Below are 15,702 nucleotides of genomic sequence, written 5' to 3' on the forward strand. Positions count from 1 at the left end.
TTTTTTTTTTAAGTTGAAACAAATGATAAACATCTTCGATATTTTTGCTAATAAAGAATTTATTTTAAATTTTATATGAAACAATGCTACGTATACGTATATTCAATTTTTTCTTTTGTAACAGATCTTATGTGTACTAGTTTTTTTATCACAATAATTATTCAATTCAAGTTATAAAAAATACAAATATTCCGATATGTAAAAATATACGCAAACTCACTGGAATTCAATGAAAAATATTTTGGAGAATTATTTTGAACCATAAAATATTGCTGTTATGTATGCGTCAGGTAATAATCTTGACTCTTCCACTGTACACGGTGGCAATCTTAAAAGTGCATTAGCGTTAGGATTATAATAATTTGCCGTGTCGTAAATCCTTGCGTACTTATCCTTATTGTTCCATTTTAAAGACGTCCAAATATATTTAGGGCGCGAATGAAGAATGGGCGATGTTTGTATCTACAACGTTATAACAATATTGTAGCAATATATGTATGTATATTATATATCTCGTTTTATTTCGAAGTGTATGAAATCTTACGCGAGCTTGCACGAAGGGCGACGATTTCTCAAAGCAGCGTAATTCGTTTAGAAGAGGTAAAAGAAATAAATGTGTAACAATGGGAACGATTGCCGGATTTTTCGAGAAACATAAAATACATTTCCTTGTGTTTTTGAACATGCACGTTGCATATGTTGTTGATTTTCCTGGTGACATATTTACGCCACCTGAAAGAGTATAAGTATAAAATATTCTAAGAAAAATGTCTCTTAATAATCTGATTATTTTTAATAAGAAGAAAAAATACCAAAATGTATAATGGCATCAAAATATCCCTGTAAAATGGGCTTCAATAAATCTCTATCATTCGCAGAACCTATTGTCACAAGTACATCAACTTTTTCTAAAGCTGTCTTAATTTTTGATATTATGCTTTCCATACTACGAAAATATTTATAATATTTCATAATATTGATTATTAAATTATACTATATAATAGAGTAATGAAAATATTCATTATTCGTAAATCAGATAAAATATTATAATATCGTGTATTATATAATGCGCGTACATTAAGAATTAAAATAAACAATATACTCACTTATCATTCGTAATTCCGAAATCCAAAGAATCGAAATCCTCCTGTTTTAATAATGTGATTAAAATTAGTCTGCTGCTATCATAATCATGTTTTAATCTTAAAATCTCGCCAGGTTCTTCTAATTCATTTCCAATAGACAATATACCAATGGGTTTCTGTTTAATGACTAAAACTTCACTGATACCACAATATGTTAAAAGTCCTATCTCCGCTGGTCCAATACGTGTGCACATATTCATAATTTGTTCTCCTTTATTTATCTCATAACCAATAGGTCTTCAGAAAGAAAAAACAAATAATTCGACGAATAAATTTGGTGATAAAATATATTTTAAAAGATATATGTATATGTTAAATATATTCAGCTTTGTACCTAATATTTTCTCCTTCTTTTGGTTGAATTATTATTTTGATTTCTTCTTTCTCTTCCTCTTCTTCAGTATTATCAATATTATAATTCTTATATTCTTTTATTATTTTTTTTGTATTCTTCATTTGTACAACTGCTGTTGCTTCTACAATACAATAAAGAAATAATATTAATAATATTTTTTATTATAAGCAGATAAGTGTAATTTATATAGTTACAATTGTTTACCATCGGGAATAAATTCTCTAATTTTCACCAATACACATGTGCCAGGTTCTATAGAGGACTAAAACAGTTTTGTCTTATAGCTTTGGTTCAAGATATACATATGTAAAATATTTATAACTTACTGTTCCTTCATGTACGTTCTTTATATTTATTCCATCATTTGCCTTTATTGCGTATCCATGTTTGGCAGAAGTTCTAAATGATGGCACGTCATACTTGGAATATATATCTTCGGATAATATTTTGCCATAAGCATCATGTACACTCACACATTCAAATTCTATGTTCTCATTGTTTTGGTTTATTGTTTCACGTATTTTTTCTACTGCTTTTAACGCAGGAATTAAGGCATGTGACTTTTTTTTATACATGTCCATGAAATGCTTGATTTTTATCTGGCGAGTATATAAGGAGATTTAATTGCAATTTATATATAATCTCTATTATGAAAAATATTTACTTAATTCTCAATATAGGATGTACTTTACCAGAGAATTCTTAGATGTATCGCATACAAGAGATTTATTACTATTAGTTTCGTCCCTCTCTCTCTCTCTCTCCGCAGTTTGCATTGAACTAAATAATTGAAATAGACTTTCTCCATTTGCTTTCAAACATATTCTTGCATGTAAACATTGGCCAAACATATTAAGAATAAGTGTCTTATTTCGTATTCCACATACAACTCTGAAAACATATTATGTACTTTTGACAATAAGTACACTGAGAGAATTTTCTCTTAGAATTTATCCTGAAAATCATAGTAATCATGGGACAATATGGTATGGAAAGAATTTTATGAGAATTTCTCTGATTAATATTTATCACAATAAAAATAATAATATCTATCACAATAAAATATAAAACATGTTTGATTAATTTTACTAAACTGCACAGTAAAATTAATCAAACATATTTGATATTTTATTGTAATAGATATTATTTTTATTGTGATAAATATTAATCAAAGAAATTCTCATAAAATTCTTTTCATACCATATATTGTCCCACGATTACCATGATTTTCAGAGTAAATTCTAAGAGAAAATTCTCTCTGTGTAATTTTACAAATTGTTAGATAAATAAAAATAAAATCTTACTGAGGAATCACGATTTGTAATTTTTTGTTTAGCTCTGAAATAACTGGTAATAGATTTTTAAAAGTAGTTTTACAACCATTCTCACTGATTGCTCTACTTGCCAAATATACAGTTTCGATGTCAATGGCAGTTGTACTGTCACCAATGATAACAATACAGTTTGCTTTATTCGTATCACATGAAGATGTTAAATAAGTCTGAATTTCATATCAATGTAAAAATTGTAATATTAACAATACAAAATAGTATTTGAAATATTTTTATTATTTAAATACTATTATTACCATTATTTCATGTGTATCGCATGATACATAATGAATATCCACGGTCTCTCCTGCTATAAAAGATACGCTGTCTTTCATTGACAAAGCATAGTGTTCTAATTTCTCTTTGATACCGACTGTATTAATAATTATAATAGAATCATTAAAAATATAATATCTAAGAATTATGATAAAAGTCAGCTTTATACATAAGAGATTTATTATACTATTAACAAGATACACATACAAATATTATGTCTTACGGGAGTTGCTCGAACCATAATTAGCTATCATTTTTAAATGCATATAGAGAGTAGAAAAAGTAAAATATCTTGTAATAAACATTCTAATAAACATTTGGAAGTTTTATTTACATATGGATTTTAAAGAAAATCGACATATTTTTAACGTTCATAAAAAAAATGTCTCAGATTGACAATCTTAATGATATAGTATTTTTTCAAAGTACGCATCAGAATGGAAACAATCAGAATAGAAATCAAGTCTCTTTCTGAAATTGTAAAAAATTTTATGTAATATTTCTTTTGAGATATGGCATTTAACAGTACGAAAAAGACTTAATTTCTATTTCAATTGACAGTGCGAACTTCGAAAATATATACTATATTATTAAAATTGTCGATATTTTTTTAGATATACATATAATCCATAATAAATCTCTAAATATATGCATATATTAATTAAGAAATTTAAAAATTTTTTTATTAAAATTTAGCAAAAATTTTTTTAAATGTATGTTGTGTATATTTCGCAAAAAATATACATTATGATACATACCAGCTACAATGAGAAATGTAAAACTCATTTTAGCTTCTCTTGATATCTTGTTGCGTTCTTGTGTGATAGTCGCATAGCAAAATTTATACTGTTCATATGTTCGTTTGTATGTTTGGTCTCAACCATTTATCGTCTGAGTTTACTTTACGTAGTCCTTGAAGCAGTCAATAGAAATAATTTATCGAAAATAAGAAAATATTTATATTTTTTCGAAATATGTATCTATTATAATATGAAACTGTAATCAATAATGTCAATTTTGTTTTGAATAGTGTGTGGCAGATCATCTCGCTGATTATTTTGATAGCTAAGTCTGTTGAGAATAGATTTTATGCAAAATTTCTGTTACAAGTTTCTGTTAGCAAAAACGCAACAAATATGATTCAAAATCTTATATTTAATTATATCGGCCAAATTACAGCAGAAATCGAATCGAAGGTCTGTTGATCTCTTTAATTTTTATTGTATATATTTTATTAATAAAATATCGCAAAGAATTAGCTGCAAAAGCCGGAAACAAATTCGCGGAATACGCTATTTTATAAACGTTTTATTTAAAAAAATTTGATATAATAAAAATAATCATAATTTATAAAAATTATTTAAAATATAAAAAATTGATTGAATATAATAATAATAATATATTAATAATATATTAATAGTATGAACAGAATTTTATATTAATAACAAGATTAACATACTTATATTATGATTATACGAAAAAAATAGATCTATTAAAAAATTATATTTTTTTCAATCTTTAATTAAATCAACTTGGTATAGGTGTGTGATAGACTTTATTCAATAAAAAGGTTAGTCCCATTTGGGTTATCTACAAGAAAGATCGGCTGCGAAGTTTTTAATATAAATAAAATGTTTCCACTCTTTCCGTTATCTTCATATTGTGTTTTTTATCCTCTCATAATATTCAACGTTGAAATCGCACATGCACACTCACATTTTTTTAATTATAACAGTTTGGAAAAATATATTTTAATCCTTAACCAGCACATAATGGGTTCTTAAGCGAATAATTCCGAAAGTGAACTATCTAGTTACAAAGATATATATATGTTACGCTAATTATTGGAAATATTTATTTATATATGTATATATTTGTGTGTGCTACTATTTTCTTTAATTTAAAAATATATTTGCTTTCTAAAGTTTTCAATTATTATTATCTATCAGGGAGATCGTAAAAAATCTAATTGATTAAATATAATCTCTCAATAGTATAATATAATCTCTCAAATTTTCTCTATTTATTGTGAATTTATTATAAGATTAAAATAAATAATATATTTTGATCTACAAAAATATTTTACTTTTCTAATAGCCATTTTATACAAAAACTGAATCATTGAATAATTTTTTAGAATCTCAGTGCCGAGATTTGAAGATCAATTCTGCGAACCCATGAATTCATTATATCTATAGATATATGATTTTATCATACTGATTAAGGATTAATGATCGGGTCTAGGACGTTTCTGTTTTTTTAATTACAGCGGAGCGTGCAATACGATATGTTCCGAGAATCGAAAATGTACATACGTATCGTATGTAAAGTACAGATCGCATATATCGTACATTTGCCATTCTACCAAAAGCTTTAAGCTATTTTCTAAAGTTAGATTCGATAAATCACAGGTTTAGAATTTATAACGTTATGAATTGACAGATTTCAACTCTATATTCATAATTTCGCGATTTATTACACTGAGATTTTTTTTTTTTTTTCCCCTCAGTTGTAAGCGAGATTGCGAATGTGGCGGGGATTTCAATTTTAGTATTCCGCAGAATATAGAGATATTTACATCCAGATATACATCGAATTAGATAAATGCGAAATTAGTTATGCGTGTTCTCCGTCGCGTCATTATTTCGTTAAGGAAAGGAAAAACCAAGAATCGTTGTCGCGTGATCATATAGTGATCGTCGTTGATCACATTCTGCTATATTTGATAAGGTCCTTAGTTTATATGGACGTGTGTCGATGATAAAGGGTGCGTATGTACATAAAGATCTGATGATTAAGAATCGCGAGACAGGATGATTAACGTGTGACTTTATTTGGAAAACAGCTTTATATAAAAATCTGCTAAAAATAATTTTTTTTCTTCTGTATGGAACATAAGATCTCTAAATTGATCCTTCAGATACGATATAATTTTATTATTTTGACTTTTTTATGATGTTTATCTTTCTGATCTGAGAGCAGTCATTGAATTGATAGTGTTACTATAACTCTCACATACTAATATTTGATAATAATTAGATTGTAATGTCTATTACATAATGGCTAAATTACTTTTTGCTAGAGTATCTCTTATCATTATTCACACTCGGAGTTTTTGATTATATGGGATTAGATAGGATTTATATCCAAATAAAAAATAAATACACAGAGCTTCTTATTCATTCGCACCCTCGATCGATCGAACATACTCGCTTGATATATCACATTGATCAAAATTTAGATCAATATGATCAGAATTCTAATCTCTACATACAAATATACGTATATATATATTATATCATTGTTACATATATTATATATTTATATATGTGTGTATATATACATACATATAGAAGTTATAATAATAATAGACGGATATTTTTTCTTTGTAAAATTGCTTAATTCGGGTCTTTCTAAAACTGCCCTTTTCGTAAGAGAATATGAATTTTTTTAATTATTTGGTCTCGTTATTTAAAGCTATAATTATCAATGTCTGGAGGTAATTGAAATCCTTTAGTTTTCTTCGCGCGAACAAACGCGCGTGTGTGCACGCACGTATGCATGTGTAGCTCATGCTTTGATCCATCTTATATAGCAATCTATTTATTAATTACGAATAATATATTATTAAAAATATTTTACCTAAATATTTGATTGAATAATAATTTATATTTCGTTGTATAAAATTGTTCGTAGAGACTATGTATATACTAGTATATACTATACTAGTCATTAACATGTATTTAATGGTAGACTCTCCGCCAATTCATTATTCAAGCATTTTTCACATGTATACCTAATCAGGAAAGAGAAAATTAATATTTAGTAATATCCAAAAAGAAACTACCATTAATATTTCAATTACTTATGCTTGATTTTATATATTATTTCATTAGATATTATTGTATATAGTATATATTATTTGATATGATTACAAATAAATATTTAATATTATATAAAAATTATCTTAAAATATATTGAAAATATTTATAAGATATATTCAAAAATATTTTGAAGAATCGAGCAAAATGATTTTGAGTTGATTTAAATAATATATTTTAACTAATTATTATTTACTTTTTTAGCTATATTTTAAATTTAATTATCTGAAACGTTTAAGAAATTAGTAAATTGTAAAATTTTTGTATTTATTGTATAAATATTCAGATCAGTATAGTAGTATAGTAATTTTCGTCTTGGGGTAGTTTTCAACAAATTAATCATTATATTTTTATATTAAAAGCAAATTATGGATTATATGTATATTTATTTAAATTAATTAAAATAAATTAAAACAAATTTTATATATGTATATATATATAGTTGAGAAAAAAATTAACTGAAAGCACATGGAGAGTGTTAAATATTTAATTAAATAGTTTGGCGTACAAATGGATCTCAGCATGAGCTCTTAGTATTTATATAATTTTCCATAAAAACAATATTTGGTTGTGAGATTTAAAGCATTATATCATCACTCTTTCGTCGATTAGCTTGTAATATATGAAAGTATTTGCCAATACTTCATATATTAATATACATATGCGTTTATGTAGATATTCATGATGTACAAATCTTAGGCGGCCATCAGAGCCGTTAGTTCCGAGTCTTCATATATTTATTTGATACGCCCTATACATTGCCTTTTCAACACAAAATTTTGTGCGAGAGATTATGCGATTATGCAAATTATAGTCATTATAGACAATAGCTTCTTTTTTTTCTACCACGCAACGTCAAAATTCATCATTGTTTTCCACGTTTGACAAAATTATGATTTATAAATTGAAAATTACTGCTAACGAGATTTATTCGTCTAATCTTTCAAGCTGACAGGATGCAAAAATTTATCTTTCGTATACACTCGAGCGACAATATACAATTATCCTCCGCGACACATTATTTCACATATTTAACTTATCTAAAAATTATATATATATATATATAATGTAATTTAGAATAACATATTTTTAAAAAATTATACATTATCATTATCATCGCACATGTGTCATCTGATATGCAAGTCTCGAATAGAATAAAAATCAAACATCTTTGTCGTGTATGGCTGTGGTATTAAATTCTGAAACGTGTTTTAAGAATTAAAAGGATCGTCCGTACGTAAATTTAATTCTTATACATATTTTAATTATGTATATTGGTCATGGATATTTACACGCGTATTACGGGAGAAAGGACGTAAAAACCGCTTGATCGCGGTCTATTAATGGACGAGATAATGAGAATGCATGACAATCTAGATGAAAGATCGCGAGAGATCTAAGATGTTATCGATTTTCTTAAGCAGTTGCTATAATGAGTGGTGTATAAATGCGCTCGTCGTATAATTTACTCGTCCATTGTAGTTTAATACGTGCGACAGTGTTCGCGCTCCAAGATCTAAAGGCAACCTGAATTATCTGCTCAGAGTATTATATGTATATTGAAGAGCACTAAATATTGGGGAATTACATATATTGGAGATTTATATGATATTAAAATTTTAAGATTTGCTGCTTAATATCAAATATTAGTTTTTAACTTTAGTAAATAAAAAAAGTTTACTTTAATGACACATACGTTGAAGTGGCAAGAATAATTTCGGGGTAGTTTGTTATAATAAAATTTGCAAATATTCCTTTAATGTACTTCTGATGCGCTATAATTAAAAAAAAAAAAAAATAAGCAAATATACATTTTATTTCTACGGACGAGGTGCAATAAATGATTTAATACTACGCAAAGTTGTAATAATAAAAAAATTAATTTGGTTTTTTTCACATTAATATCTATAATAATAAGTTATACAAAATTTATCTGAAATAATAATTCTACACACATTTGTAGAATATCACATTATTATTATAACAGAAAGAAATTTTCGACTTTATTTCTACCATTGATTCAATGCTTCAAAAACCCAAGTTTGAGAAATAAATGTTTGTATTAGTATTCGTGTAATTAAATATATTAAAGCTATACACATTGAAATGTTATTATTTTTAACATTTATACTATAATATGATTACAGATAAAAAATTCTGTTTAATGTTGATAGATATATCAATGAATAAACTAATTATAAAAAATGTGTGTGTATAAAAGTCTATATATGTATCTATGAAAGATTAACTGAATAGGTATATTATAATACATTTATCTTTATTAAATTTGTTCAATTTCACTATCGAAAAATTGGAAGTAAAAATTAATCAATATTAATATCTCCCGAATTATAGAGTTAACCCTATATATTTGTGAGAGATTTACTAATGGTGATACATAAAAAAAATCATTTTCGCGATTTACGATGCAATGTGCAAAAATCTTATCACGCAAAATGAATCATGTGAATAAAAGTAAATATATTTCCCCAAATATATATGATCTCATTCGATTGGTCCCCAAATTTTGCAGTTCATAATTTACTCGCATATCAAAAATGATATCAAGAATTTAAAATATTAAAAAATAAACAATCACATTTGGATGATAAAGATATGTATAGGGATGAGAGAAGGAACTCCACTTGAAATATATATATGTATATATCTTTGCTTATTTTGTAAATACAAATAATGCTATAATATATCTAAAAATCAGTTCCTTCACATGATATGATTAAAGATTAAATTGTCGCAAATAAAAAAAGTATTATATTGAGATACTAACAATAAAATAATATTTCAATTTCTAATAAATTATCTAATAAATAAAGAGCGATAAGTATCTAATTATCTTTTAAGTTATAATTTATGATATTTTAAACTAATAATTACTGTTGATATCATTTTATTCGTATAATTATAAATAATATTTATCATTAAATAATATCAATCATTTTATTTGTGCTCAATGTGCAATGTAGACTTGGCCATATACTTTTGTCAATCTCTGTACCTCTGTACACTCTCCTGTAATGAATCAATTATGAATTTTATAATGGCCCCTTCTTCTTTTTATAACGATTGGTCCAAAGGTATAAAATTGAGGAAAGATCAATGAGGCATATGCTTCGTGATAGTTATTGAATCGTTATTAAAAAGCCACGCGGTTTTCTAATCGACTGATAAGGCGCTGTATTATAGGATGCTTCGGATAACCTGGCACGAAAATCTGTCGCACGCATTATTACACAATCTGTATTGTTCCCACGTTACGATGAACCCTGATAAGCGATAAGCCGATTTGCCGAGGGAAAATTTTTTTCTCCTCGATATCTTCTGAAAACAGGGAACCTCGCAATTTAGTCATCGATTAGGTAGGTCCCATATCAAGAAACGCGTTTTCGCGTGCGTTTTGAAGTTTGTAATCGCGTAAGATACCTGAAAATGGCAATTTTTTTTTCTAAACCTTCGCTTAATCCGTATCAATTTATAACTGATCTAATTATACATTATATGTGAAAATGGATATATCATATATATGGAAAATAGCACATTTTCTTAGAAATAAACTTGCTATTGCAGATTCTATTAACATTATTAAATAATTTTTCCTTATATTTATTCTTCTTTATCTTTTTTCCTCATATATCGTATGTCGATATATGTATATCGCAAAGAATTAGAATGTAACTCGAATTTTCAGGCATCAATGCATTGAAAATATTCGCACGCGCAAGTCTTAAATTGTTGTTTGGAAGAGATATGTAATGTGAAAATAAATCGGTTTCTATCGCGTCTGATACGTACAGAAGGTGCTTTTGATCAGCCATACTTTTTCTTATAACGATAGAAAAACTGTAGCTGATTTAAGACGTCCTATATATATCACGATATAATTCCTGTACAGTGATATCATATTGCAAGTGGTCGAGGCGCATAATTTCGAATACTCACGATTGCATATTTATTTTAACTATTAAGGAGATCAAACAAGTAATATATGCCCTATCAAGTTGATCATTTAACTTCGATTAACATTTTGAGATGTCGAGCTTATCATAGGCTAAACATGTGCGTATCACAGACATTTTGGCCCATGTAGGCTTCGATCAAATAGAAATGCTTAATATTTTTTAATCGTTCTGCATGGCTTTATCACATGCCATTTGCCTTTAGTAGATTTTGAATGATATTTAAAATCTGTTATATATAGCATAGATGCACAATACATATATGTGTATACTTTTATATTTTCTGTGAATATAGAAATTAATAAATAATATAAACACGTATAACTCGGACTCAGATTCGAACAGATGTTATTCCAATATATATATATGTATATATATATATATATATATATATATATATATATATATATTGCGGTGACACGTGTTTCATATTTATTAATTAAATTGTTACATTTATTGCCAAGTTAATGATTCGCTTCTGATTGATATTAAACATATATTATATAACATATATTATTTTTCACATAATTTCTCATAAAATAAAATATTTTATGTCTTTAGAGTCTGTAGGAATATCTAGACGTTGAAGCTTATACTATTATAGCAATATTGAGAATATGACATAAATAGTTAAAGAATGAACATATATTTTTTTAAATACATATCTCAATGACTTCAATATTAAATTGAAATGATTTGTATAATTTCAAATTGCAACTGAGACTGAAAAAATTTGGATCTTGATATATCTCGATAATAGCGAGTATACATATAAAAGTGAAAATGTCATTTTTATGCATAGAGACAAGAAAATGTGTTGTAAAAATCAGCGAAATGCGAAGAATGGAAGGAAACTTACACATATTATTATGCACTTGCATACAGGAGAATTGTAACTATATAAGCCTATATAAGTAAGCAATTTCAAAACGGCATTCATAACTCTTAATATCGCACACGCTACATCAAAAGATTTACAAGATATTAAAATATTATATTGTGAGAAAAAATGTGCAGTAAATATTATAATTTTTAAGACTCCAAAGTGAGACAGGACAAATTCTTTCAATAGGCAAATTCTCTCAAATTAATATTAATATATAATTAATATTAATATAAATTAATAATATTAGGGAATCGAAGTAACGAAATTATTCACCAAGCCACTTTCTAGAAATATATGATACGAAGAATAATCAAATTTGATCCAGACTTTTTTCTCGGTATATTGTAAAAGTTAAAGACATTATTTGACATGCATATAATTCACTAGGAAGTTTCCCAGAAATATTGGAAAAAATACATTTTAATGAGCGCAAAGTCATGATGTCAAGAAGTAATTGGTATTATCATTGTTTTATTCTTAATTGTGCCGAGAAATAAGTCCGGATTAAATGCGAATATTTCTCGTAGCTGCGTGGTTCTTATCATACAAGTAGCAAATATATATTTATGATCTCTGAACTCTTCTAAAATAATACGCATGAAAGAGTTTATAACGAATAGAGATAGAGGAGATCGTATGCGATCGGGAAATTCTCGCTCTCGCTTTATACGGATTACTTTACTCCAATTACGATCTCCCGAAGAACGCAATGTGTAGTATATATTATCGCAGAACGATTGCTATATTGATGATATAGCGAACGTTTGAGGGAGGGTAAAATGTCCGGGCGACGTGATTCGCGACTCGTTCCGCGCGATCAGAGACGAGATCGGATCGGGATGAGAAAATTGGCCAGGGGGTTACACGAGGAGTTCCTTGAGGAAGTCCTCGGCAAGCAAATCCTACAAATAGTCATCGACACGCTCGGTCTCATCCGGTGGACTCGGCTCACTCACGCTGAGGATTGGTAGACCAAAGTGTTGTACCTCGATGCTCGACTCTGTGGTTGTTCTCTGCCTTGCATAGTCGCAGCTCTTCGAATGGCGGTCGGCGTCCGTGCGTCGGTGATAGTGATGATACCGTAGTGGACGAGTGGCGTCGAATTCGTATGATGGCCGATAACACCTGCGGGATTTCCGGAATTAATCGATACTGAGAATATTTAGAATTTACCTCAGGTTTTAAATTAGTGCTTGTTAAAAAAAACATTGTATCTCATAAAGATTCATTAATTCATAAAATTATTATATATACATATATAATAATTTTTATGAATTAATTAATCTTTATGAGATACAATGGTTATATATACATATATATATAATTTTTTTAAGTTACTCGAAATTACATAAATATATTAAATAAATATCTCAAGATTTAACTCTATTTTTTTAATTAATATATGCAAAACGATATGGAAATACGATTGGAATTTTGTGTCTATATATCGGAAATTTATTCTATACTTTGCACAGAGCGTTCTCTTATTCAGGTTCTCTATAAAAAGAACCTTTGAAAATACCTAAATAAAGCATCATTATGTGTGCATGGATACAATGATATTATCGTTCTCATATAAGGTTTAGTATATGATTAGGTCGTTATTCTTTAACAGAAAAGGAGATATTTGTAGAACGAGACGGTGTCATCCATGATAATATATTTATGACCGATAGCTTTCAGGGAAGTGCTTGGAGATATAAATATTGAGCGTCTATTGTAAATTAATGAGAAAACGCATTTTATAATAGATGTCGCGGGTGCTGTTCTTAAGTTATCGGAGAGATATTTGCTCTCGTAGAATGTATTCGCATTATTAAAAAAAGAATTCGATTGTAAATTTTTTTAAGAATCTATTCGGAGAATATATCGAAGGTTTATGAACTGTCGCGAATTATGAATCGCTTTGCGTGCCTAAATCGTAGATAAAACGAAAGCTTTTTACCGCTCGTCCATGGAAGCAGGCTGTCGCACGGGGCATCTGACGTATTCATGATTTCCGCTGGCACGCCATCCTCCGAAACGTTTGGTGACCAAAGATGATGATGCCACCGGGGAGTCTCTGTAACATGATGAGCATGATTTATCTTTAATACGCTGAAAATTAATATATTTGTATATAGTTTGTATAAAGTGTTATTTACACGCCGTGATATATTTACATTTGCACATAATTCAAATACGAAGTTGCTGACAGCTGGAGAATAGTTTAATAACTAAATATCTGGGGGGGGGGGGGGAATTAAAATAAACTGTAAAATTAAATCAAAGTTGAAGTTAAATTATAAATAGAGTTTTGTCATCTCACATCGTTTATATATACTTAAATCGTTCGATTTTGCATACACACATTTAAAAATCTTTAACATTCAATATTAAATCTTCTTAATTTCATAAAAAAAATAATGAATCACAATTTGTAGATTAAGTTGCCTGCTATCAAAATTAAAAAGAATCTATTATTAATATGTAAATCGCATACATTCATCTGTTTTTCTTGATAGTTTTGTATAAATTGTGTGAATAAAAAAAAATCTCACATTGCCAATAATCGTCAAGGAATCAAGGTATGGGACTATTGAATAACATCTACATAACTCGATAGTAATCATAAGATAAAGTTCTGAATGTCAAGGAAGATATAATATTATTATAGTAAAAAAAAAACCAGCACGGTTTGCGTAACTTATGACAAAATCAAGCTAGGGACAAAGAAAGTTTGCGTATGTCGCATGCACACACACGGACTTTTCATAATTTATAACTTCGTATAGCAGTTGCGTTAGTGACATGTGCGCATGTATAACGTTGATATTATGGAAATGATGCAATGTAGAAAAAAAAACAGTATATTTGCAGAATATATCTAATGACATGCATGTGCAGCGATCATTGTACAATTTAAAGTAGACCTAAATATACCTCGAAATATTTTTCTCCGCGTTTTGTTGCTAAATCGCAATCGCGTTCTAAACAGAGATATTCTAGATTGGGCAATATAATATAAATATTGTGATATATACCATATATATTGATATACAAGAGAAATTAAAATTTCTTAGTAATATTAACAATAATAAATAACAATTATTAAACTTATATGTTAGGAATTTTTCGATACAGTTTATGAATTTATGAATTTTTTTAGAATTGAGGACCATTAACTTTAAACTCAATTTTTTATCTAAAATGATTCAGAGTTACTATTTATCCCTCCTATTTCTAAATTTACATATTTATTATTAAAATCTCAATAATATAATTATATAAACAGAATTGATTATAGTATTTATTCAAATAAAAAGTTTCTTCTTTGTATTTAAAATTAAAGAACAAAATAATTAAGAACTATCTATATTTTATATATACATGTAAATTGTAACATTATTATACAAAACAATATTCAATGAATATATAAAATTATAAAATTATATGGCCAAATTGGAAAAATTTTCTATTTAATAATTCTCTACTGCCAAAAAATGGGTGGTTATAACTTGTATAATATAAATTACACTTTAATTCAAATTTTAATATATTTATTTGTTATACGTAAGTAAATTCTGGTATTTCAATTTTGTAAATAAATAACTATCAAATTGAAATTTTTACAATTTAATTTAGTGTAATGACTACATCAATTAACGCACAAATAATCTATCGCATCTCTATTGATAAATTTTACTATTAAATTGGAAATGGTGTAAATCTAATTAAAAACAATTCTTTCTCTTTTCTATTAAAGGGAATGTAGTAAAGTTTCTCGTCAGTATAGTTTTTCTATTTTCAATTTGAAGCGAATGGTTCTCAGTGTAATCTAATGTTTCATAATCTCATCTTTCTATTACTCTTAT

General features: G+C 27.4%; 3 protein-coding genes across 18 annotated transcripts in view; 1 reads left to right on the plus strand and 2 right to left on the minus strand.

Annotated features, from left to right (window-relative positions):
- Window positions 1-15,702, plus strand: part of LOC145937360 (uncharacterized) — a 96,284-nt gene that overhangs the window by 9,053 nt on the left and 71,529 nt on the right. The gene's annotated exons all lie outside the window — the stretch shown is intronic.
- Window positions 94-4,021, minus strand: LOC145937194 (gephyrin-like). The gene is made up of 11 exons (XM_083040119.1): window positions 3,866-4,021; window positions 3,089-3,204; window positions 2,805-3,001; window positions 2,193-2,391; window positions 1,827-2,099; window positions 1,705-1,762; window positions 1,480-1,621; window positions 1,107-1,382; window positions 813-946; window positions 545-732; window positions 94-462 (listed from the first exon to the last, which is right to left on the minus strand). The coding sequence occupies exons 1-11, from the start codon at window positions 3,891-3,893 to the stop codon at window positions 250-252; spliced, it is 1,824 nt and encodes a 607-aa protein (XP_082896245.1). The 5' UTR covers window positions 3,894-4,021; the 3' UTR covers window positions 94-249.
- Window positions 4,646-15,702, minus strand: part of LOC145937353 (uncharacterized) — a 74,320-nt gene continuing 63,263 nt past the window's right edge. For 11 of the 16 annotated variants that reach the window (XM_083040355.1, XM_083040354.1, XM_083040353.1 and 8 more), the window contains 3 exons: window positions 14,771-14,832; window positions 13,794-13,910; window positions 4,646-12,973 (listed from right to left, as the gene is read on the minus strand). In XM_083040355.1, coding sequence (XP_082896481.1) covers window positions 12,801-12,973; window positions 13,794-13,910; window positions 14,771-14,832 — 352 coding nt within the window. In that variant the 3' untranslated portion in view covers window positions 4,646-12,800. The remainder of the gene's footprint in view (window positions 12,974-13,793; window positions 13,911-14,770; window positions 14,833-15,702) is intronic. The other 5 variants (XM_083040358.1, XM_083040357.1, XM_083040352.1 and 2 more) reach the window with 2 other exon arrangements.

This window comes from Prenolepis imparis, unplaced genomic scaffold, assembly GCF_030444845.1.
Source record: "Prenolepis imparis isolate NDT839.2.m4 unplaced genomic scaffold, iyPreImpa1.0 SCAF_6, whole genome shotgun sequence".
NCBI classification, from domain to species: Eukaryota; Metazoa; Arthropoda; class Insecta; order Hymenoptera; family Formicidae; genus Prenolepis; species Prenolepis imparis.